The 26,094-nt window shown below is 45.3% G+C and overlaps 1 protein-coding gene across 1 annotated transcript in view; it reads right to left on the reverse strand.

The window, feature by feature from the left end:
- Window positions 1-26,094, reverse strand: part of PRKCE (protein kinase C epsilon) — a 736,834-nt gene that overhangs the window by 493,277 nt on the left and 217,463 nt on the right. Inside the window, exon 2 of the mRNA XM_033935756.1 lies at window positions 375-441. Coding sequence (XP_033791647.1) covers window positions 375-441 — 67 coding nt within the window. The remainder of the gene's footprint in view (window positions 1-374; window positions 442-26,094) is intronic.

Here is a 26,094-nt window from a genome sequence, read left to right on the forward strand (position 1 = left end):
ATCATCATCCATTAAAACTTCTTTGCACTGAGCTTTGGATTACCCAATATAAAATTATTTAACAAGGATATGCCAAAACCAATGATGCCAAATTTAGCGTTTTTTAGTGCAGGCCGGTACGCTGAATGCTCTGCGCTGCCCCCAAAGCTCAAATGAACTCTATGAGTGTCGGGAACAGCGTAGAACATTTAGAGCGCCAGCCTGCGCTAAAACCGCTTTTGTAAAAGGTGGGGAGAGCTAATTAGCATTTTGCATTTGGTTTCACAATCTAGATGAACTAATGGGAATGCAGAAGAGTTTCCAGCTGGGAAGAGTTTCCAGTAATGAGCAAGTTCACCATCCAAATGAAAATGATAAAATATGAACAGTCTTACCTTCTTCACCGGAAGAACCTGAAAGATCTATGATCACAAATACTCTCCCCTCTGGCTCCAAATCAATCTGCAAAGGAGAAGAAAAGGTACCATTAAGCCCTGCTTCATTATCAAGCCAATCAAAGAACCATCTATTTAAGGGTTTTCAGCTTCCTAAGCTCTTAAAGAAAACGCAAGAAACACACAAAACAACAATTTATAATCTGTTGTCTTGAACAGCTACAAGGGGGTCCTGAAAAGTTCTCAGCCCAACCAACCAGCTTCCTAAATTCTGAGCGTTATTTTGCCCCTGTAGCTGTAAAGAGAGTTATCTTATTTCGTTATGCGCCAGTTTGCAGAAACGTAATTCTGTGCTTCAACATTGTTTCAGACCATTGATTGAACCACATCCACGTCAATCTCGTCTTGGCTGGGCTGAGAACTTTTCAGCACCTCCTCATAGCAACATTCCAGAGCTGAGATTGTGATGTCACAATGCCTCATTCCACCACTGCCTAAGAGCCAACCTCATCAGTGATGTCACAATGGCTTCATTGTCCGATACTTGGCTCACATAAGAACCTAAGGAGAGCCATACTGGATCAGACCAATGGTCCATCTAGTCCAGTATCCTGTCTCCAACCGTGACAAATCCAGGTTACAAGTAACTGGCAGAACCCCAAATAGTACGAGGGGATACTGAAAGTTCTCAGCCCAACCAACCAACTTCCTAAATTCTGAGCGTTATTTTGCCACTGAAGCTGAAAAGAGTGTTATTTTATTTCTTCAAGTGCCAATTTGCAGAAATAAAATTCTATGTTTTGACATTGTGTCAGACCATTTATTGAACCATATCCACATCATTCTCTTCTTGCTTGAGCTGAGAAGAGTTTCAGTCTCTGGTAACCAGAGCTGAGATTGTGATGTCATAATGCCTCATTCAACCAATAAAGGCCAACCTCATCAGTGATGTCACAGTGGCTTGATTGTCCTAACTTGGCTCACTTTTATTACATATAAGGGATTGCTGAAAAGTTCTCAGCCCAAACAACCAGCTTCCTAAATTTTGAGCGTTATTTTGCCACTGTAGCTGAAAAGAGTGTTAGCTTATTTCTTTAAGTGCCAATATACCAATCTGAGGCTGTCTATCAGGATACAACACAGCAGCGTATTCTGAGAACTGCCACTGAATATCCATAGCCAGTGCTGGCTCTTTGGCTAAAATAGATTTAAATATTGACTTGCAAAGGTTTAAGCAGTGCAACCCTTGAATGCCCCAAACCCTGCTCCAATTTTGAACAATATACTAACATTCCATGGTGTTGGAAGAATAACAAACTCTGATACCGATTCCCATGTATCTTCTATGCTAAATTATAAAAAACAAATTTACAAACGTGAAAGGTATTGTCTAAAGCAGGGGCGGGCAACCACAGTCTTTGAGGGCCACGACCCAGTTGGGTTTTCTAGATTTCCACAATGAATATGCATGACATCTATTTGCATATAATGGACACGGTCTATGCAAATTAATCTCATGCACATTCATTTTTTAAATCCTGAAACCCTGACTGGGTTGTGGCCCTTGAGGGCCATGGTTGCCTATCCCTTGCTTAAAGAAATATCTAGATATAGCCAAGGACAATGAATCAATAATTGCATGTAATCCACCTAATCACAGCATTGGATACTAAACTGCTTCACATTCTTCCTGCTGAGATCACAGCTCTGGGGAAGCTAGATACAAGCAGCCCTATTGTTTTTCTTCATACGCTACAGGCGCTGTAGCTACCAATATGGCTTCCTTGTCCTTCCAGAAGATGAAATCCAATCACTCATCCAGAAGAGACAACCTACAAGAAAACTGAATAACTGTTTGATCAGAGTAGGATTGCCAGAGTTTCTCTTTAAAAAAAACAGGACACCTGGCCAAACCTCCTGTCTCCTTCCCCGGGGTCTGGAGGCCCTCTGTGCATAGGACAAGGTTGCTGTCTCCATTGCTCCTCAGGCCCAGAGATTCTGCTACTATCAGGTACAGCATATGTGGTAAGTATCAAATAACATGAAGGCACTTGGTATTTGGGGGCTAAGGGATACCGTAACTTTTTGAATCCAGTGTTCTAATCCACTTACATCAGGGATCTCAAAGTCCTTGGGGGTCTAAGGTGGCCTCAGTGGCCTCTTTCATGGCACGTGACTGTCAGACAAGAATCTGTAGGATTCTTAGCATGGACAATGAAGTGTACCCCCAGCCATGGAGAGGATCGATTATGTGATTGATGCCCTTTATGACATAGATCTCATGAATATTCATGGGGGAAATCCTGAAAACCTGACTGGATTGCGGCCCTCAAGGAGGGACTTTGAGACCCCTGAACTGATATAGAACACTGCCCCATTTTCTCAGTAGTAGCATGTTTACATAGGTGTTGGTCCCAGTCATATATTTGTTATAAATATAGAGTTTTTCATATTAATTATTGAAAAAAAATTAATGGAAGGTAAGGGGTGGAGGTGAAATGTTAAGGGTCCACTTAGGGGCCAAACACACAGTCAGACACAGCCTTAGAAATTTTTACAAAATTCTTACTTTCCTATTAGATTGAGTGAAAAAATAGTACACCTACAACCTCCTTCTGTCTTCCAGGACTGTTATCAGTGCTGTTAGGAGGTTTTCTTTGTATTTTTCCTGTTTTCTCATCCATGCTACCTCAGTGGAAGAAGAGACTTTAGTTCTCAGCTTAGAAACCGGCCAACCAATATTCCAAATGGCTGGAAATGGCCACTGTGCAGTTAAATCGCTTGTGTTGCAGCTAGCCAGACATTAACGTGATGACATCACACTCATACGCACGCGAACATCGCCATCGCATTGACGTCCGCATATGTGCGGAGGGGCCTTCAGACGCGACCCCTGAGCTTGGGGGACTTCCAAAACCCAGACAAACTGCCCGGTTTTAGAAATCCCTCCAGGCATCCAGACAATCCTTTAAGAAAAGGACACGTCCGGGTTTCCTCAGACATCCGGTAACCCTAGATCTGAGTGTGGTTCGGTTCTGAAATGTGTCTCAAGGTATAGAAGGCTATTTTGATTATTTAAAGACCATATCCATGGCCGAATCTGTCACTGGGGTAAAGCAATGTTACTTACTATAACAGTTGTTATCCAGGGACAGCAGGCAGCTATTCTCACTAATGGGTGATGTGATCCAATGGAGCCCCGATGCGGACGCCTCACAAGCAGTCTTGCTTGAAGAAACTCGAAGTTTCGAGTCGCCCGCACCGCGCATGCGCGAGTGCCTTCCCGCCCAGACCAGGGCGCGTCTCCTCAGTTCTTACTTTTCCGCGGAGCCGAGAAGTCCGTCTTCGACTCTCTGCGTGAAGTTTTTTCACTTGTGTCTTCTAAAGTCCGCAGTTTTGGGTTATTTTTCTTTTAATCGCTGATTTTTGTCGTTCTTTATTGTTTTCAAAAAAATAAAAAATAAAAATTTCTTCCATCCGTTCGACCGGGCAGGCCACATGGCCACAGCCCCGTGGCTTCGATCTTGCGGCGGAGCTTTTCCGGCCTATGTCCGTGATGTCAAATTCAATGCCCGAAAAGCCAAAATACAGTCACTCTTGAGAACATAAATATGAAAAAAAGTCCCCCAAAAATTACTTCTTTGAATAAATCCCCATAATGTTAATAAATCCTCTTTATAACCTCTAATTTCTTATGTCCTTCCCTCTTTTATTGAATTTACCTGTAAACCGTGCCGAGCTCTATCTTTATGGAGATGATGCGCTATACAAACTTAAGGTTTAGTTTCGTTTAATATAATTTTTGATCAGAGCTAATAGGCTGTTGAAAAGTTCTCAGTCCAACCAACAAAGCTGGGGCAGTTTTCATCGAGGGCTTTACACTTAGTCCAGTGATTTTCGACTTTTTTTTGTTCCGTCGGAAACATATGGAACAAAAAAAAAAAGTGGAAAATTACTGGACTTAGGGCCTCTTCTATCAGCCGTAAGCCCAAGGTCATAATGCCGTTGTACAGATCCATGGTGAGACCCCATCTGGAATACTGTGTACAATTCTGGAGGCCGCATTTTCAAAAAGATGTGCGGAGAGTTGAGTCGGTTCAGCGAATGGCCACCAGGATGGTCTCAGGACTCAAGGATCTCCCGTATGAGGAACGACTGGGTAAGTTGCAGCTGTACTCACTCGAGGAACGCAGAGAGAGGGGAGACATGATCGAGACGTTCAAATATGTCACAGGCCGTAACGAGGTGGAAGAGGATCTCTTTTTCCTTAAAGGACCCACGGCAACAAGAGGGCATCCGTTGAAAATCAGGGGTGGGAAATTTCACGGCGACACCAGAAAATATTTCTTCACCAAAAGGGTGGTTGACCACTGGAATAATCTTCCACAACAGGTAATTGAGGCCAGCAGCGTGCCAGATTTTAAGAAAAGATGGGATTGGCATGTGGGATCTCTTCATGGAGGTAGTTAAGGGGTGGGCCATTAGGGTGGGCAGACTGGATGGGCCGTGGCCCTATTCTGACGTCATGTTCTATGTTTCTATTTGGCATGTGGGATCTCTTCATGGAGGTAGTTAGGGGGTGGGCCATTAGTGTGGGCAGACTGGATGGGCCGTGGCCCTTTTCTGCCGTCATGTTCTATGTTTCTATTTGGCATGTGGGATCTCTTCATGGAGGTAGTTAAGGGGTGGGCCATTAGGGTGGGCAGACTGGATGGGCCGTGGCCCTTTTCTGCCGTCATGTTCTATGTTTCTATTTGGCATGTGGGATCTCTTCATGGAGGTAGTTAAGGGGTGGGCCATTAGGGTGGGCAGACTGGATGGGCCGTGGCCCTATTCTGACGTCATGTTCTATGTTTCTATTAGAGAATGACACGGTGGCGGTTTACCCGCGGCCACCACATTTTAGCCGCGGGTCACCCGCCGAAAACGGGGAAGAAAACTAGCAGTCGCTGCGGCGACGGGGACAAGGCCATTCACCGCCCGCGGGGCGGTGAATGGTCTTGTCCCCGCAGTGAGGCATGAAGGATCGCGCGGTCCCCGCAGCTCACACCCGCCTGCCCAATCGATTCTAGTGTTTAGCCAGCTCTCTCCCTTCTCCTCACCTTAGTTTGTAGATTTTCTTTTTCGGCGACCCACACGCTATCAGAGAGCCGCGCACGCGCGGCTGCTCAGTGTTCAATCTTCTGCTCTGACGCAACCGGAAACAGGAAGTTGCAGCAGAGCAGAAGATTGAACACTGAGCAGCCGCGCGTGCGCGGCTCTCTGATAGCGTGCGGGTCGCCGAAAAAGAAAATCTACAAACTAAGGTGAGGAGAAGGGAGAGAGCTGGCTAAACACTAGAATCGATTGGGCAGGCGGGTGTGAGCTGCGGGGACCGTGCGATCGCTAGTGTTCCCGGCTCAAATTGGAAGGAGGGAGTGAAAGGGAAAGAGATTCTGGGCCAAGGGGATGAAGTCGGAAAGAAAAACCCACAGCAGGAAAGAAAGGGAAGGACTGGCAGGTGAGCTAGATGCTAGAAGCAGGGGGGGGGGGAAGAAAGAGGGAAAAAAGCTAGATGGGGTTGAAAAGAAGAGACACACTGGTATGGAAGAGGAAGATAGGGGAAATCTGGACACAGGAAGGTAACAGAAAGAGGGGAAATTATGTGCATGGGGCATAGGGACAGAGACATAAAGGGGACATGCCATGGGGATGGTATATGGACACAGGGGGGGCAATGACAGATACATAGGGGAGATATTAGAAATGGAGAAAATAGGAGCACAGAAGCGAGATGGTTTGTGGGGATGGGACAGGGACCGAGCTTGCAGGCTCCAGTGGCTTGCACAAATTACATTGTAACGTGCCATGAAAATAAGAGGAAGGAAGGTAGATAGGCCACGCGAGAGGAGCTGAAGGGTAGTAGAAAGGAACAGATGGTAAAGGAGGGAGGGAAGGGTGGTGGTGGAAAGGAATAGAACAGACATTGAAGGAGGGTGGAGAGGAACAGACCCCCAAGGGAAATGTGGAAGACAGAGTGGGAAGAAGACAGATGCCAGACTATGCGGGAGCGGAGGGAAGAAGATGGGTGCTAGACCAATTGGGGGGGGGGGGGTTAAGGGAGAGGCACAGTAACAGCAAATGGAAGACGCAGAGAGAAGACACACAGTGGATGGAAGGAATTCAATGAGAAGATGTGGAAAGCAGAAACCAGACAACAAAGGTAGAAAAAAAAATTATATTTATTTATTTATTTTTTGCTTTAGGATAAAATAGTATATTAGTTGTGTTGATAAAAATTTATAAACAAAGCCCTGCCAGCTGAACATCTCTTTCTCTAGTTCAGCAGCAGGAACTTTGATTTATAAGAAAGGAATAAGCTAAATATTACAGTACTAAGGCTTATATGGATGCAGCGGGGACGGTGACGGGGCGGTGAATGGGATGGCAGTGGCGGTGACGGGGCGGTGAAAGGGATGGCGGTGACGGTGATGGGGCGGTGAAGGGAACGGCGGTGACGGGGCGGTGCAGAGGATGGTGGGCCAGTGACGGGGACAGATTTTTTCCCGTGTCATTCTCTAGTTTCTATTTGGCATGTGGGATCTCTTCATGGAGGTAGTTAAGGGGTGGGCCATTAGGGTGGGCAGACTGGATGGGCCGTGGCCCTATTCTGCCATCATGTTCTATGTTTCTATTTGGCATGTGGGATCTCTTCATGGAGGTAGTTAAGGGGTGGGCCATTAGGGTGGGCAGACTGGATAGGCCGTGGCCCTATTCTGCCGTCATGTTCTATGTTTCTATTTGGCATGTGGGATCTCTTCATGGAGGTAGTTAGGGGGTGGGCCATTAGTGTGGGCAGACTAGAAGGGCCGTGGCCCTTTTCTGCCGTCATTTTCTATGTTTCTATGTTAAACTGTGCTAGCAGTTTGTAGCGCGGTGAGCTGCGCTGAATGGCCCGCGCTGCTCCTGACGCTCAGAGTTCTTATGAGTGCTGGGAGCAGCACAGGCCGTTCAGCCGGCTCTCTGCGCTAAAAACTGCTAGTGCAGTTTGATAGAAGAGGCCCTAAGTGTATAGGCCTCAATGGAGACCACCCCAACTTTGTTGGCTGGGCTGAGAACTATTTCAGTGCCTCCCACCACCCCCACCCCCAGTACTGTGTTCTGGCTTAACATTTCTCCCATTTAGCAGGAGATACTGTTGTTTGGACTTTTGCTACAGGTTTGAAAATGCGTCCAAATGTTAAACGGCTTCCACATTAAGAAATACACAGTAACTACAGGATATCTGGTAAGAACTGGGGACTAGAGGGCTCTGGGTTGGTACAAAGCAATAGAGAATCTTTTACGTCTAGGTCAACCGTTCACATCCCAGCCAAAATATCCTACATAAAATGAGATCTAATCTAATCTAATCTAATCCTTAGGTTTGTATACCGCATCATCTCCACGTTCGTAGAGCTCGACGCGGTGTACAGTAGGAGAAATAGGAAGGAACTACAACAGAGGGTTAGAGGTAGAAGTGTGAAGAAAATTTAGAGGACTTGGGATGCCAAGATATAAGAGTTTCCTTGATTCCTAAGTTGGAGGGAGACTTACATTTTTTGAGAAAAGCCAGGTTTTCAGATGTTTGCGGAAAACTTGGAGAGAGCTCAAGTTCCGAAGAGGGGAGGTAAGGTTGTTCCAGAGCTCAGTGATTTTGAAGTGGAGGGAGGTCCCTAGCTTTCCTGTGTGGGAAATGCCTTTTAGTGAGGGGAAGGATAGTTTTAATTTGTGGGAGGATCTGGTGGTATTAGGGTTTGAGGAATTCCAAGAAAGAGGGATAAAGGGAGGGAGGATACCATATAGGATTTTGAAAGTTAAAACAGGCGCATTTATAGTGGACCCTGGCGATTATCGGAAGCCAGTGGAGCTTGGCCAGGAGCGGGGAGACATGGTCAAATTTACTTTTAGCGAAGATGAGCTTGGCCGCGGCATTCTGAATCCGTTGGAGTCTGTGGAGGTTTTTCTTAGTTAGGCTTAAGTAGATAGAGATGTTGGTCTCAGTCCAACTCCAGGGGGATAGCAGAAGTGTTTGCATAACATGAGCCACTGTTAAGATGGGTTACTTTACTACTAAAAAAGAAGATAAGTTTTGATAGCGGTTCTGATTCTGGGCATATAGTTTTGTGAACTGCATAAAACACACCATCTTAATGATTTTGAAATATGAAGTTATGAAAAAATAGCTTAAAAAAAAAAATAAGGAAAAGTGATAAATTAAATTAAAGTTTTTGTTACTAATAAAGAAATAAATAATTTTGAATAATATATTAGGTGGTAGGGGGAAGTAGAGCCTGTGAGGTGAGAAGAGCAAGTGAACGTTTGTTCATAGAACAAGCCGTAGTTGGTGAATTAGCTCTAAAGTCTGAGACTCTGTCCCCAGGAGGAATTCTTCAATTCAATTCTCTGTTATGTTAAAACCACGTGGGTTTTTGGGATGCTAGTACTGGTTACTTTACTCCTAGAAACAAAAAACAATGTGGAGAAATGATGGCAAACCACATCAAAACCTCTAGGACGCAGTCCGCTGAAAAGCTTTGGACCCTGGACTCAACACAGTCTGTGTTTCGACAGAATGTCTTCTTCAGGGGTCCTATGAATAATATTATAATGAGTTTCCTACCATAGGATCCTATGTGCGTAAAGGCATCACTGGGTAGTATGTGATAATTGAAATGAATGAGATGCCATGCTTAATGTGGTATACATCCTTGAAGGGCTGTACCTACAAGAGATCCCTTGACAGATCACTGTCATGCCAAGCTGGCAAATGGAATAAATGTCTAACCCCCCTCATTTCAAATTCATCCTCCTACCAAACCTTCAGGAAATCAATTAAAGCCTATCTCTTTGATAAATTTCTCTGACTCCCTCCTGCCTTGTTGTATCTCTGAAATACTTCCGGATATACCTGACTACTCTCGGCTTGCTAATGTCATTTGAAAGTCTTTTCTGTAACATCACTGTCTGCGAACAGTCTCTTCTGAACTGCTTGCGGTATTGCGGTATACAAAATAAAGTTATTATTATTATTATTGTGCACATGCTGTTTTAGCATAGGGTCTTTTTGCATGAAATGGAATCCCGTGGTAAAATGGCCTGTCTTATTAGCAACCCACATTGATACCTCACCTCCTGACTATCAAGAGTCCCCAAAATCTGTGAATTCTACTGCAAACCTTTCCACTGGATTCTGACAAGGCCAAAATGAGAGTCATCAAAGAACTGTTCAATTTTAGCCTTACAATTCAGCTTTAGAATTGCCAGGTAGAAAATGACACGGGGACAAATTTGTCCCCGTAGGAACTCAATTTCCCCTTGCTGCCCCGCGAGTTTTGTCGCTGTCCCATTCCTGTAAGCTGTGCCTTAACCGCACAAGCCTCGAAAACTTATGATTTTAAAGTGTTTGAGGTCTGTGCAGATGAGGATGGAGCTTGCAGGAATGGGGCGGGGACGGGATGGGAAAATGAGTTCTTCCGTGGACGGGGAAAATTTTGTCCCCATGCCATTCTCTACTTGGGAAAACAGTATAGAAAACGGAATAAATAAATAGTGTGAAAAATTTCAGCCCCTGAAAACCAGAGCTGGTATTGTGACATCATAATGCCCCATTCCACCAATAAGAGCCAACCTCATCAGTGATGTCACAATGGCTTGATTGTCCTGTTCTCCCCTCTGCCCTCCAACCCAGCCAGCAGATTAACTGTTCCCCTTAACTCAGTGGTCTCAAACTCTTTAATAAGACATTAACTATTTTTTCTGAGGCCCTCCAAGTACCTACAAACCCAAAATGTGGCCCTGCAAAGGGTTTGAGTTTGAGACCACTAATCTATGACAACAACAAAAAGTAGATTTGGTCCTCGGATCTTTTCTTTTCTTCCTATAAAGATAATTACAGTAAAACCTTGGATTGCAAGTAACTTGGTTTGCAAGTGTTTTGCAAGACAAGCAAAACATTTGATTAAATTTTAACTTGATATATAAGCAAAATCTTGCAATACAGGTACATACAGTATACACACAAAACAACTGAGCCGATGGTTCTTCTCTCTCTGACGCTGCAGGAGTGTAGCGACTGTTCTAAACAAGCAAAGTCTTGCAATACGAGTATATACAGTATACACGCGTCACATCATCACAACTGAGCCGATGGTTCTCTCTGACGCTGCAGGAATGTAGTGATTGTTCTAAAAGAGTGAGGTCAAGTACATATGGTATTTTGTATTAAAGTTTTTGGGTTCTGGAACAAATCGTCTGAGTTTCCATTATTTCCTATGGGGAAATTCGCTTTGATATACAAGTACTTTGGATTACAAACATGCTTCTGGAACGAATTATGCTCACAAACCAATGTTTTACTGTATTTGTTTCTCATTTGGTCCTAGAGTACCTCCAGCCAGTCTGGTTTTTAGGCAATCCATAATGAATATGCATGAAATACATTTGCATGCAGCAGAGACAGTATGGCCCGGATCCTCTATAGGGCGCTGACATCGGGGATGCCATTACAAAAGATTTCATAACAGACTGCTCTCATATCAAGCAGCTACTTGGGATTCTGTTCTCCGTTGACTATTTCTTACTTCTACCTCGTATATGAACTTTAGAAAGCAGTTACAAATTTATTTGTACGATAAATTGTTCTAACTGACCATCTTATACGTTTTGTAATTCCCTGCCTGATGTTCAGCTTTTCTTTTTAATTGTCAATCGCGAGGATCCTCATGGTTTTGCGTTATACAAATGCTACGTTATGTTATGTAAAAAGCAGTCGCCGATCACTTGTCAATTATACAATGGTGCCCTACAGAGAATCGCGCCTCCGTGAACGACAGGCACCAGAAATGTAGGCCAGAGTTTTCCGGGCCTACATTTCCAGTGCCTAATGCTGCGAATCGCGCCTACGTAGGCGTTTTAAGGTGCCGAATGCCACATCCAGCATTAGCCACAGCAATAGTGTCATTAAGCACTGTAAAATACGGTAAAGCACCGTAAAGTATGTAGGTGTGATTCTGGCACCTTTGATTTAGATGCTTTATTTTTTACCATTTTTTTGCTGTTTTAAACAATGTTTCTTAATTAACCCGCCCTTTTACAAAACCGCAATAGCGTTTTTTAGCACAGGCCAGCATGCTGAATGCTCTGCGCTGCTCCCAACACTCGTAGAATTCCATTGTTTATATTACCTGAACTTGTTATGTGTTGTAACAATTAATAAATTTATATTAAAACAAAAACAAAATACTCGTAGACTTCCTATGACAGTCGGGAGTAGCGCAGAGCATTCAGTGCGCAGGGCTGCACAAAAAAACGCCATCATGGTTTTGAAAAAGGGGGGGAGGGGTAACTTAGGCACCTGTAGGACACCTATGTTTTGGTGCCATTTATAATAATAATAATAATAACTATATTTTTGTATACCGCCATACCCCGAAGAGTTCTAGGCGGTTCACATTAGTTAGATAGAGATTACAAGTGGTTACATATCAAATTGATCATAGAGTTGCAAACAGCAAGGAGAGAAGTAGGGGGGAGAGGAGGGGGACGGGGGAGGGGAGTAGATCAGAAAGGGGGAGAGGAGGAGGATTGAAAAGGGGTATTAAGGGTCTTGGTCTCGGAATAGGTGAGTTTTGAGTAATTTTCTAAAGTCAAGGTAGTTGTAGACCTTGAGGACCATTTGGGCTAGCCAAGGGTTTAGTTTGGCGGCTTGGAAGGCGTAGGTTTTGTCAAGGAATTTTTTTGAGTGGCATAGTTTTAGGGAGGGGAAGGCGAAGAGTTGAATTTATAGACTATCCCCTATATATCTTTCATACACATAAAAAGGAAAGGGACTTGAAATGTCGCCTTTCTGTGGTTACAATCAAAGCAGTTTACATATTATATACAGGTACAGTGTTCCCCTGCGAATTTGTGGTTTCACTCATTCGTGGTATTCTCTAGCCGCTTCTTCCTGTACTAAAGTCAGGCTACACCAATCAGGAGCTACGTGTCAAAGCAGTTCCTGATTGGTGTGGCCCGACTTTAGTACAGGAAGAGGCGTTCGGAGCATACCGCGAGCGATTTCCTTCACTCACCGGCGTTCCAGATGCCCTCTCCTGCATCCCCAGGCGAAAAACCGTATTTGCGGTTTTTCGATATTTGGTGGGGGGGGGGAGGTTCCTGGAACAGAACCCCAGTGAATATCGGGGGAGTACTGCACTTATTTTGTGCCTGGGGTTATGGCCAAAGTCACAAAGAGCTGCAGTGGGAACCAGACCCAGTTCCCCAAGTTCTCAGGCCACTGCACTAGCTAGTGGGCTGCTCCAGCTCTGCAAACCCACAATGGCTAGGGGATATTCCAGGACTGGCTTGAAAACCAAAGCACCCCCAACCACATGGCTCTTTTATAGTAACAGTTCTTGCGGTGACCTGTCAAATGCGTGCAGGACATTGGCGCACTGACAATTCCACCCCGGCATTTGCACATAGGACAAATGCACGCTGCCCTATGCCTTCCCGTTTGTGCTCTGAGAGGGGATGGGGGGTAAACTTGCGCTCTTGTTGAGGGAGTGAGGGGGGAACCCCCCCTCACATTATACTTACAACTCGCTCTCTCCTTGCACTCTGACACCTTAAAACTCGCTCTGCCGCCCTATGCCTTCCCGGAGGGGGTATGTGGGGGGGGGGGAACCCCCTCCCTACACTTATGCTGTCGTTCATAAGACTGCCACAACCCCCCCCCCCACTACACTTACATTTGCATCCCGAAAATCCCGCTCCCTTCATGCGTGCGCTTGTAGTTGCGTGCATTTGAAGGAGCGGAATTGTCAGGGCGCAATTGTCCTGCCTGCAATAGAATAAAAACTGACAGAAAAGAAGGGGTTAATTTCTCAACCTTCCTTCTCCCATTCTGTGTCTATGGTAAAATCTTTTTATCATAAATCAAGGCTGAAAGTAATTAAAGTACTGTAGTCCTTTATTATCTAGGATATCATTTCAATTCTTGGAAAGAACTCTTTAAAAAGAGGCGCATGAAACACAGCTACAGTGTGCTTGCACGGGAACAAACATTTAGGACAGGGGTCAGCAACCGGTGGCTCTTCTGACATGTGGTTGCAGCTCTCCAGGCTCCGACCCTTTAATCTCCCTCCCAATCCAATGATTCCCCCCCCCCCTCCCCGGGCCTACCGAGGTACCTAGTAGTCCAGCATGGGCGTGGCAGGAGCACGGCTCTCCCGCTCCTGCCTCCTCGCGGCTGCTTTCTAAAATGGCTGCCACGGCCTCGCGTGGCGGCTCACAGTGCTACAGGAAATGAGAGCAGCAGTGAAAGGTCACGGCAGCCATTTTAGAAGGCAGCCACGTGGAGGCAAGAGAGGGCCACGATCCTGCCACAAAGACCCCGCTAGACCACCAAATACCTCGGTCGGCCCGGAGAGAAGGGACTGTGGGGTTGGAAAGGAGATTAAAGTGTTGTGACCTGGAGAGGGGAGAGAACCTGGGAGGAGGGGGACGGGCAGGGGAAGAAGAGAGGTGCAGAGGCCTGCAAGGGGATGGAGGGAAGAAAGAGGGGAGAAAAGAGAGTGAAAGACCTGGAATATCTCAAACTCCCTTCTCTACCCATTGCGGCTCTTTGTAAATCTTGGGTCGAATTTTTAGGATAAATTGACTGCTTTAAAAAGGTGATCTAGGCGAAAAGGTGCTCTCTGGTGCATAAGAAACAGCCACACTGAGTAAGATCGATGGTCATCCAGTGGCTAACCCAGGTCACAAACAGTATCAAGATTTTTTGCTACCAATCCCAGGGCTTTTCCCCATTTCAATCTCAATAGAAGACTATGGACTTTTCCCCCAGCAACCTATCCAAACATTTTTTTAAACCCAGACCCTCTAGCAATGAGTTCCCCAACAACTATTTCCACCTATTCATGTTAAAAGTGTCCCCTGGTCACTGGCATAGTAAGGGGGGGCAGACTGCCCTGGGAGTTGTCTTCGGAGTGGTGCCAGCGCCTTTCCTCCTCTCCGCCCCCTCTTGCACACCTCTTGAAATGTTCGACGGCGTGAGCTTCTTCCACCTGCCACTCGTGCCGGCCTCAGCTCCCTTCTGATGTCACTTCCTGGTCGCTGGACCAGGATGTGACATCAGAAGGAAGCTGAGGCCAGCACGAGCAGTAGGTGGAAGATGCTGCTTGTGCCGGTGAATGTTTCAAAAGTGTATGGTGGGGGGCGGGGGGAGGAGCTCAAGCAGTGAGGGGTGGGGGCGCACCACATGGTGGGGAAGAATAGGGGGGGCACCAGCTGCCCAGGCGCCAACCTCCCTAGCTACGCCACTGCCCCTAGTCTTTGTACTTTTTGAAACAGTAAACAACTGATTACCTGTTTTACACCAGTGTTTCTCAACTTGGTCCTGCCCTTGCCCGTCAGGTTTTCAGGATATCCACCATGAATATGCATGAAATACATTTGCATATAATGAAGGCATAGGGAGAGGTATGGCCAGGAGGAAAAAGGAGGTATTGATGCCCCTGTATAAGACTTTGGTGAGACCTCATTTAGAATATTGTGTACAATTCTGGAGACCTCGCCTTCAAAAAGATATAAAAAGGATGGAGTCAGTCCAGAGGAAGGCTACTAAAATGGTGTGTGGTCATCGTCCTAAGGCGTATGGGGATAGACTTAAAGATCTCAATCTGTATACTTTGGAGGATAGGCGGGAGAGGGGAAATATGATGGAAACGTTTAAATACCTATGTGACATAAATGCGCGTGAGTCAAGTCTCTTTCATTTGAAAGGAAGCTCTGGAATGAGAAGGAATAGGATGAAGTTAAAAGGTGAGAGGCTCCAGAGTAATCTAAAGGAAATACTTTTTTACAGAAAGGGTGGTAGATGCATTGAACAGTCTCCCAGCAGAGGTGGTGGAGACAGAGACTGTCTGATTTCAAGAAAGCCTAGGATAGCCACTTGGGATCTCTTAGAGAGAGGAGGAGACTGGTTACTGGGGATGGGCAGACTGGATGGGCCATTTGGCCTTTATCTGCTATCATGTTTCTATTACCATAAAGCTCTATGACCTCACATTGCAGATGTAAAGAGCCTTAGCCTATAGGAAGAGGAGATGCAAATGTTAAGAGCCTTAGCCAACAGGGAGAGAAGGAGATAGTGGATGGGCCATTTGGCCTTTATCTGCCATCATGCTTCTATGTTTCTATGATATCCTGAAAACCTGACTGGCAAGAGGGTACTCCAGGACCGAGTTGAGAAACACTTTTCTACACCACTCAGAAGAATTTTGTAGACCTCTATCATGCCCCTGACCCACCCCCTCAGCTGTCTCTTTTCTAAGCTGAAGAGCTTCCCTTTTTTTTTTAGCCTTTCTTTATATGAGAGCAGTGCCATCCCCTTTATCATTTTGGTCACCTTTCTTTAAACCTTTTCTAATTCCACTATGTAACATGGCAACCAGAATTGTACTGAATGGAATCATAGCACTTTGGCATCTTTGATCAGGGGTGTTCATGCATCTATCCATGCCTGCAAATTTAATAGGATCTCCGGAGTCAGGCTTATTTTTGATACACTGAGGAACAATCTGTCTTTCTTCGGTTGTTCACCCAGCACTTACTGTAAGCTCAGCTTTCTCCCCACTGCTTTCCCTCTTGGTAAATTACTTTCAGCGGTACAAGTAATCACATAATTAGGTTTTTACTGGAACTGCAGCGCTTTCTAACACATACTTTGATTACACGTATGAAGTAATCTGTCCTGAGTAACAGGGGGGGGGGAACTATCATTAAAAAAAAACCAAATGAAGCAGATGAGAGGAGCAGAGCAAAGCTGAATCGGAGAGAAGGTCTGAATGAGGTAAGACTGAAGTTACATTTCCGTAACAAGGGCACCCAGAGTGGGTTTAACGGGCCATCAAATCACCCAGCAAGCCTTTAAGTGTTTGCAAGCGACAGCCTCGCTGTGTTTGTCATTACCGCGTAGTTACTCTGGAAAAATAATGCCTCCCACAAGCTGAAGACACAGTCATCAGAAACACAAAATTATTCCACTCAAGGGCAGCCATTTACCTATGACTGATTTATTTTTTATTTTTCGGTGCCGTGTCTGTTTCAGTTTTCATTGTAACCTATCGCACGCAGATGACTGGCTGCTGATTGGAATACCCGACGTCACAAAGTACTGAGGGGGATGCGACAGATGGGCTGCTGCTTTCCTAAACAGCTCTGCTTAAATGTACAGCATGCGGATCAGGAGGACTGGAAGGAGTAAGCCTTGTGATTAGAACGGTGGAATGGGGATCGGGGAAAACAGCGTTCACATCTCACGGAGGCTAGACTTGACGTTGGGCCAGTTGCTTAACCTTCTCCGTTGTCTCAGATTCAAACGCTGGGGCGGGCACGGGGCAGGTTATGGGCAGACAGTGACGTAGTAAGGGAGGGTAGACCACCCTGGGCGACATCTTGGTGGGAGCACCAGCACCTCTCCTCCTCTTCCACCCCTCCACCCCCCCCCGCCGCTTCTGCTTTCACTTCCCCCCCTGCCCTACCTCTAGCTCTCAGCCGGTATGAGAAGCATTACCAACTTGCTGCCCGTGCCGTCATCCTCCTAACGTCACTTCCGGGTCCCGCCATAGGGAGCGCTGACGCCGGTGCGGGCAGCAAGTTGGAGATGCAGCTCATGCCGGTGAAGCTAAAGAGTTATGGGGGAAGTGAAGGGGTGCACAAAGGGCGGGTGGGGACAGGGAAGGAGCGGGGGGGGGGCTCTGCCCTGGGTGCCTCCCACCCTTGCTACGGCACTGTAGGCAGAGAATGGGTATGGTCTGTACACTACAGTTAGTGCATGTTACTTACTGCAGTTAGGACTAGATATAGTAACTGGTGCTCAATTTGGGCACCAAAGAAAATCGGCGTGAAGCGCCGTTCAATAGACGACGCTCCGAGTTACATGCCATTTATAGACTAGGGCCTAGAGCCGATTTTCATGCACACTTCGGGTGCAAAGGTTTACTCAAGCAATGTTGCAAAAATGTAAGCCAGTAACAAAACCAACAGACGCCACAAAAGATACTTATCCCCTCTTTTACTAAGGTGCGCTAACCAATTAGCGCACGCTAATCGAATATCCCACAAATATGTTGAAGAGGATCGGGCCCAAGACCGAGCCCTGCGGCACTCCACTGATCACCTCTGACGTTTTTGAAGTGCCACAGGGCTCGGTCTTGGGCCCGATCCTCTTCAACATATTTGTGGGAGATCTGACTCAGGGGCTTCAGGGTAAAATCACATTATTTGCTGATGACGCCAAACTATGCAACATTGTAAGTGAGAACATCTCAGTCGTGATGTGTGTATATTGTATGTACTCGTATTGCAAGACTTTGATTGTTTAGAACAGTCACTACACTCTTGCAGTATCAGAGAGAGAAGAACCATCGGCTCAGTTGTGATGTGACGCGTGTATACTGTATGTACTCGAATTGCAAGACCTCGCTCGTTTAGAACAGTCACTACACTCCCGCTAACTCCCGTAAACACTAACACATCCATAGACTAACATGCACGCTTTAGCATTTAGCACGCGCTAATCGGTTAGCGCACCTTAGTAAAAGAGGGCCTTAGCTTAACAGAAAATGCGTGGCACAGTTTTTTAAAAAAAATATACAGTAAAACCTTGGATTGCAAGACAAGCAAAACATTTGAATAAATTTTAACTTGATATACAAGCAATGTCTTGCAATATGAGTACATACAATATACACACATTACAGCTAAGCCGATGGTTCTTCTCTCTCTGACGCTGCGGGAGTGTAGTGACTGTTCTAAACGAGCGAGGTCTTGCGAGTACATACAGTATACACGCGTCACATCATGACTGAGCCGATAGTTCTTCTCTCTCTGACGCTGCGGGAGTGTAGTGACTGTTCTAAACGAGCGAGGTCTTGCAATTCGAGTACATACAGTATACACGCGTCACATCACAACTGAGCCGATGGTTCTTCTCTCTCTGATACTGCAAGAGTGTAGTGACTGTTCTAAACAATCAAAGTCTTGCAATACGAGTACATACAATATACACACATCACGACTGAGATGTTCTCACTTACAATGTTGCATAGTTTGGCGTCATCGGCAAATAATGTGATTTTACCCTGAAGCCCCTGAGTCAGATCTCCCACAAATATGTTGAAGAGGATCGGGCCCAAGACCGAGCCCTGCGGCACTTCAAAAACGTCAGAGGTGATCAGTGGAGTGCCGCAGGGCTCGGTCTTGGGCCCGATCCTCTTCAACATATTTGTGGGAGATCTGACTCAGGGGCTTCAGGGTAAAATCACATTATTTGCCGATGACGCCAAACTATGAGAACACTTTACCAGACAGTATGACTCAGGACCTACTTCTACTGGAACACTGGTCCTCGACTTGGCAGCTAAACTTCAATGCTAGAAAATGTAAGGTCATGCACCTCGGCAGCAGTAATCCATGCAAAACTTACACACTTAATAGTGAAACCTTAGTTAGGACCAAGGCGGAACGTGATTTGGGGGTGATCATTAGCGAAGACATGAAGACTGCCAATCAAGTGGAGAAGGCTTCATCAAAGGCAAGACAAATGATGGGTTGTATCTGAAGAAGCTTTATCAGCCGGAAGCCCGAAGTTATTATGCCGTTGTACAGATCCATGGTGAGGCCTCATCTGGAATATTGTGTACAATTCTGGAGGCCACATTACCAAAAAGATGTGCTGAGAGTTAAGTCGGTTCAAAGAATGGCCACCAGGATGGTCTCGGGACTCAAAGACCTCCCGTATGAAGAAAGGCTGAATAAATTGCAGCTATACTCACTCGAAGAACGTAGAGAGAGAGGAGACATGATAGAGACGTTTAAATATATCACCGGCCATATTGAGGTGGAAGATGATATCTTCTTTTTTAAAGGTCCCTCGGCCAGAAGAGGACATCCGCTGAAAATCAGGGGTGGGAAATTTCATGGCGACACCAGGAAGTTCTACTTCACCGAAAGGGTGGTCAATCGTTGGAATGAACTTCCACTTCAGGTGATTCAGGCCAGCAGCGTGCCGGATTTTAAAAGGAAATGGGATACACATGTGGTATCTCTAGGGGGGTAAATTCAAGGGGGTGGGGGGTTGTTAGAGTGGGCAGACTTGATGGGCTATGGCCCTTTTCTGCCGTCATCTTCTATGTTTCTATGTATGTTTCTCTCTGACGCTGCGGGAGTGTAGCGACTGTTCTAAACAAGCGAGGTCTTGCAATACAAATACGTATAGTATTTTGTATTAAAGTTTTGGGGTTGTGGAACGAATCGTCTAAGTTTCCATTATTTCCTATGGGGAAATTTGCTTTGATATACGAGTGCTTTGGATTACAAGCACACTTCTGGAACGAATTATGCCCGCAAAGCAAGGTTTTACTGTAATTATTTTATAAAGGAAAAAAGGATCTCAGACCACCGACCAGTCAAATGTCAGTTGGTAATACTTGAATGGTGGTATCTTTCATTGATCCTAAAAAAACAACTGCTACAAATAGGTATAGAGCACTTACCTTAACCCCCTCTTCTACGAAACCGCTCTAGCAGGTTATAGCGCAGAGAGCCACGCTGAATGGCCTGCGACATTCATAGGAACTCAATAAGTGTCGGGAGCAGCACGGGCCATTCAGCAGATGGCGGCTTCATGAAGCTGTTTACATGAAGTCCATGGCGAACGATAAACCTTGAAGAAGCCATGTTGGCAAACAGGTCCCGTCGGATGGATTAATTGCCAATACAGCAGTAGCAGAATTAGAACACGGCATGACTTAATTTTTCTGCTACTATGTTATGTTAGATGGATGCCTTGTCAGCGCTTTAGCGGTTACATTGTTGCAATCGAGATTTTTTTTGTTTCCGCTATTTTTCTGTATGGCTTTTTCTGATGTCTAGTTTTCAGACACATTAAAAAAAAGTGCCAAAGGCTTTAATATATTAATTTCAATAAGATAATTTTTGGATGATTAGAATTAAACAGCACTTGCACATGTATATAAAAAATTGTACAAAAAATTAAGAAAAAAAACAACAAACTAAAGTGTTTTTTTTTTTAGGATCAATGAAAGATACCATCATCCAAGTAGTACCGACTGGCATTTGACTGGTCGGTGGTATGGATGTCTGAGATCCTTTTTAACTTGATAAAAAAAATTATATATAAAAAAAAACTATGCTGTGCAAGAATTTACACCAACTGAAACCTGGCCATTTTTGTAAGCGATATTCCTGAAGGGCTGTCTGGTAAGATTACCACCAAAATCTGCAATACAGTATATACCCCTGATGGTGTCAATAACATGAGGAAGGACCCAGTGAAGCTTGAAGAATGGTTTGAAATTTGGCAGCTAAGATTTAATGGTAAGAAATGCAAGGTCATGCTTTTGGGCTGCAAAAACCCGAGGGAACAGTACAGTTTAGGGGATGAAGAACATTTCTGCACAAAAGAGGAGTGGGATTTGGGCGTGATAGTATGTGATGATCTAAAGATGGCCAAACAAGTTGGAAAAACGATGACAAAAGATAGAAGGATGATTGGGAGCATAGGGAGAGGAATGGCTAAATGGAAAAAGGAGGTATCGGTGCCCCTGTATAAGACTCTGGTGAGACCTCATTTAGAATATTGTATACAATTCTGGAGAACGCATCTTCAAAAAGATATAAAATGGTTGGAGTTGGTCCAGAGGAAGGCTACTAAAATGGTCAGTGGTCTTCATCATGAGGCGTATAGGTACAGACTTAAAGATCTCAATATGTATACTTTACAGGAAAGGCGGGAAAAGGGAGATTTGATAGAGATGTTTAAATTCAAAAATCAATCTGCAAAAATATTACTCACCAGAGTTGGGCTACACCCCCCCTGATAAACAAGTGGAGAAAAAAGCCTCAAAAATTTCCATACACAGTAGCAGACAACTCTCAATAATCGTTTAAAAGTTCAAATCTGCTTAGTTTACTGACACTGGCAAAAAAACTCCACCACCATTGAAATGTAATTATCGAAAGGGTAGTATACCCATCACTGTGCACAGAAAAAGCAAAAACAAAACGTTTTACTTAACTTGGGAACCATGGCCCGGAACGCCGTGATTGATTAAAGATGTCTGGCCAGACTTCAGATGAAATTACCACGGCACTAGGTCAAATGCGAAGTCCAGAGCCCGTGCCCAATTCCTCCTACAAGTGCCTTGTTTTGCCTCTCAAAGGCTTCCTCAGGGAACGTACATCAGCTGAAAACTCCACTCCTCTTCCGTGCACACCAGCACAAGAAACACCCATTGCTAAATACATAGAAACATAGAATTAGACAGCAGATAAGGGCCACGGCCCATCTAGTCTGCCCACCCCAATGACCCTCCCCTACCTATCCCATTTGGCCTTAAAATCAGGCACGCTGCTGGCCTCAATGACCTGAAGTGGAAGACTATTCCAGCGATCAACCACCCTTTCAGTGAAAAAGAATTTCCTGGTGTCCCCGTGCAATTTCCCGCCCCTGATTTTCCATGGATGCCCCCTTGTTGCTGCGGGACCCTTGAAAAAGAAGACATCTTCCTCTGCCTCGATGCGGCCCGTGAGATACTTGAATGTCTCAATCATGTCACCCCTCTCTCTGCGTTCCTCGAGTGAGTATAGCTTTAATTTATCCAGCCGTTTCTCGTACGGGAGATCCTTGAGTCCCGAGACCATCCTGGTGGTCATTCTCTGGATCCGACTTCCGGGGCCACTTCCGGGTTACGACGTCATCACAGCAGCCAAAACGTAGCTGCCATTCATCCACAGAACTGCCATTCATCCTTCAAACAGCCACTCATCCGAAAAATGCCACCCACTCCACCCGCTGATTAAGCCCATTGGGCCATTTTTGCCAGTGATAGTAAACTAAGCAGATTTGAACTTTAAACGATTATTGAGAGTTGTCTGCTACTGTGTATGGAAATTTTTGAGGCTTTTTCTCCACTTGTTTATCGGGGGGGGGTGTAGCCCATCTCTGGTGAGTAATATTTTTGTAGATTGATTTTTGAGTTTATTTTATTACTGTATAATTTTTCTTGAGAGATGTTTAAATACCTACGTGTCATAAAGGTGCATGAATCGAGTCTCTTTCAATTGAAAGGAAGCTCTAGAATGAGAAGGCATAGGATGAACCGAAAGGGTGGTAGATGCGTGGAACAGTCTCCCAGAAGAGGTGGTGGAAACAGAGACTGTCTGAATTCAAGAAAGTGTGGGACAGGTATGTGGAATCTTTTTGGAGGAGGAGGAAATAGTGGATATCATCTTCTGGCCAGCTCCCTCCTCCTTCCAGACACGGTGTCTCACAGTGAAGCTGGAAGCCTTCGATCTGACATCGGAGGAGCTTCCTCAGACGTCAGAGGGAAGGCTTATTTGTCAGCCACAGGCCATGCCTATAGGAGCCACTGCCCATGGCTTTGTGAAGAGAAACAACCGTGGCTGGAAGAAGGAGGGAGCTGGCCAGAAGATGGTACACACTCACAGGAGGGAGGCAAATACTTGGGGCACTGAATGGAGGGAGGGAGGGAAGAAGGGATGGAAAGAGGCACGTTGGGACTCAGGAGGGACGGAGAGGGGTGCGTTGGAACACTGAAGATAGAACGAGGACCCCCGTTCATAAGTACGAGTCCAATGTAAGTCAGACGTTCGTAAAACGGGTACTGCCTGTAAATAATATTCAATTGTATAACACAGGAATGGCCATGAAAGGGGCATGCCAAAACGCTGCCCACACTCTGGCTGATATTCAGCACTATTTAACTGGCATGAAACGGCACTGAGTGGTTAAATAGCACTTAGCTGGCTAAATCCGAATATTCAGAACAAGATAACTGATTAACTCCATTAAATATTCACTGTTGGTGCCTATAATTTAACAGACTATATTGCATGATAACCACCAATTTTAAGCGCTGGCCAGCCAAGTTTAGTGGTCAAATTGGGCTGCACAAACAGAAGTCCCATCTGGCCACTATAACTTCACTGGCCAGCACTGAAAATTGAGCCAGCCAAAAATCAACCAGATAACCAATCACGCACTGGAAATGGCCCTGCCTAGAACTCAATTTAAAGAGGATTTGGCAGGATATAAAACTGCAAATAACGTAACATAACATTTGTGGTTGGCACTAACTGCAGGAGTTAGCTGGCCTACCTCCCATGGTCTGAATATCAGCTGGAGTATTATGAGTTGGGTGCTGTTACTTATGATGTGAGAAAATTGACCAGAATATTATAAAGACCTCCACATTATTAATTTAGGTTAATAGTATACAAGATCTATTCAAAAAGTTCCAGGACAGTTTGAATTGCACACCAACAGGAAGTTCTTTTGAGAAGCGCTAGGTGGCATTGAGTAGCTTGAAACCTCAAGAGCAAACTTCTTTTTACCGTTTGTTGATATCTGTTTTTATCTCCAAGCTACTGCAGTTTTTGTGAAAGTGTGTTTTTGTGATCAGCTATTTTTCATCACGTGAGACCTCAATGAGCAGTGCTACAGCATGAAGTTCTGTTTTAAACTGGCTAAGACTGCTGCAGAAACTTATGAAATGTTGAAAGTGGCTTATGGGGAACATGGCATGAGTCGTGGAAGGTGTTTTGAATTCACACTTCAAGTGGTTGTGAATCAGTGGAAGACGATTCATTAACTGGAAGGCCATCGGCGTCAACTGATGATGGTCACGTTGATCAAGTGAGGGTTCTTGTGTGCACTAATCAGTGATTAAATTAGAGAATTGGCAGAGGAATGCAATATCTCCATTGGTTCACGCCACAACATTCTAACAGAGAAATTTGGGATATCTCACTCTGCAGCAAAGTTTGTTCCATGGTTGATGACCAATGACTAGAAGAACAACTGCGTCACGATCTGTCAGAATCTTCTACAGCAGGCAAATGAAGATGAAACATAAAGTGATGAGACATGGGTCTACTGCTATAACGTGGAAACTAAAGGTCAATCGTCCAAAACATCACCAAGACCGAAAAAAGCTCAGCATGTTTGATTGAACATCAAAGTGATGTTATCAGTTTATTTTGACAGTTTCAGCATAGACCACTACGAATTTCTACCACAAGGACAAAATGTCAATCAAAATTACTACCTGAAAAGGTTGAAATGACTCCATGAGAAAATCAGGAGGAAGCGGCCCGAGCTTTGGAGGGAAAAGCCATGGATCCTTCATCATGACAATGCACCCGCTCACACTGCCATCAAAATTCATGATTTTTGAACAAAAAACACAGCCACCTTACTCTCCTGACTTGGCCCCTGCTCACTTCTTGTTTCCTAAACTTAAAGCCACGCTGAAAGGAAAGTGATTCAACACCACTGAAGACATAAAGGAAAATTTGGCACAACAACTTTTGGCAATTCCTGAAGATGCATTTAAGGACTGTTTCGAGAAGTGGAAACAACGTTGGGAAAAGTGTATATACAGGGAAGGGGAGTACTTTAAAAGGGGACCCAATGGAATAAGTTGTAAGATTGCATAATAATTTTTTATAAAATCAGTCCTTGAACTTTGTGAACAGACCTTATATGCCTTAGGACCAATCAGAAATGGCCGCTGTCATAAAGAACTTTCATACCGACAACCACCAGCCAATGAGTTGGGCGCTGGCATTTACGAGGATCACGTACACCAGGATTCAGCTGATGTAAATCCCAGTGTCCAATTTTGGGTGCAGAAATTGGCATTACTCGCTATTCTATGAAAGACGCTTAGCCTGGAGCACTGATTGTTTCCTGGCACCAATCCTTGAAGGCCATTTATAGAATCTGGCTCTATGCCATAAAGTGTCAGGCTGCTTGCAGGAATGAGTTGCATGAAGGCAGAGTTTCCTCCTTTGTGGCATGAGCACTGAGGATTCAGAGTACAGGATGAAGTGGCAGAAACCCCGTGTGATAGATGAGGCTCCTCTAACCAGGGCCACTAGATCCTCCAGACAAGAACTGTGGAGGGGCAAGGCAGAAGGCACCGCTGGGACAAGTAAGGTAACACTTGTGGGAGCCCCATGAGATGCCGCCATCCCCGCAGGATCCCCACGGATTCTGCGGGATTCCTGTTGGCCCTGTTCCTTTGCAGCTCTCTAGTTTCAAATCGCTGAAATGATTGTCCTGAATGTATATGTCCTAGAAGAGAATTCCACACAGAAGGGGTCAAGTGTGGCACAGTGGTTAAAGCTACAGCCTCAGCACCCCTCCTTGTGACTCTGGGCAAGTCACCCAATTCCCCCTCCCCCCCCCCCCCCCCCCCCCCCCCCGCATTGCCCCAGGTACATTAGACAGATTGTGAGCCCACTGGGACAGACAGGGAAAAATGCTTAAGTACCTACATAAATTTATGTACACTTCCCCCTCCGTATTTGCAGTGGTTAGGAGCAGAACCGGCCTGTGAAAATTAAAAAACTGCGAATAATATTCGGGCCGGTTCTGCCCCTAACCCCCATTTCCCCCTGGCTATTTTAAGCCCTGTAAGCCTTACCTAGTGGTCTAGTGGGTTTTCGGGCAGGAGCGATAGGAAATGGCTGCCTTGAACTCCCGTCGTCTCTCGAGACTACGACGGGAGCTCAAGGCAGCCATTTCCTGTGAGCGATCTGCACGGGGCAGGAGCGTGGGAAGATTGTTCCTGCCCGAAAACCCACTAGATCACCAGGTAAGGCT

This window comes from Geotrypetes seraphini, chromosome 3, assembly GCF_902459505.1.
Source record: "Geotrypetes seraphini chromosome 3, aGeoSer1.1, whole genome shotgun sequence".
NCBI classification, from domain to species: domain Eukaryota; kingdom Metazoa; phylum Chordata; class Amphibia; order Gymnophiona; family Dermophiidae; genus Geotrypetes; species Geotrypetes seraphini.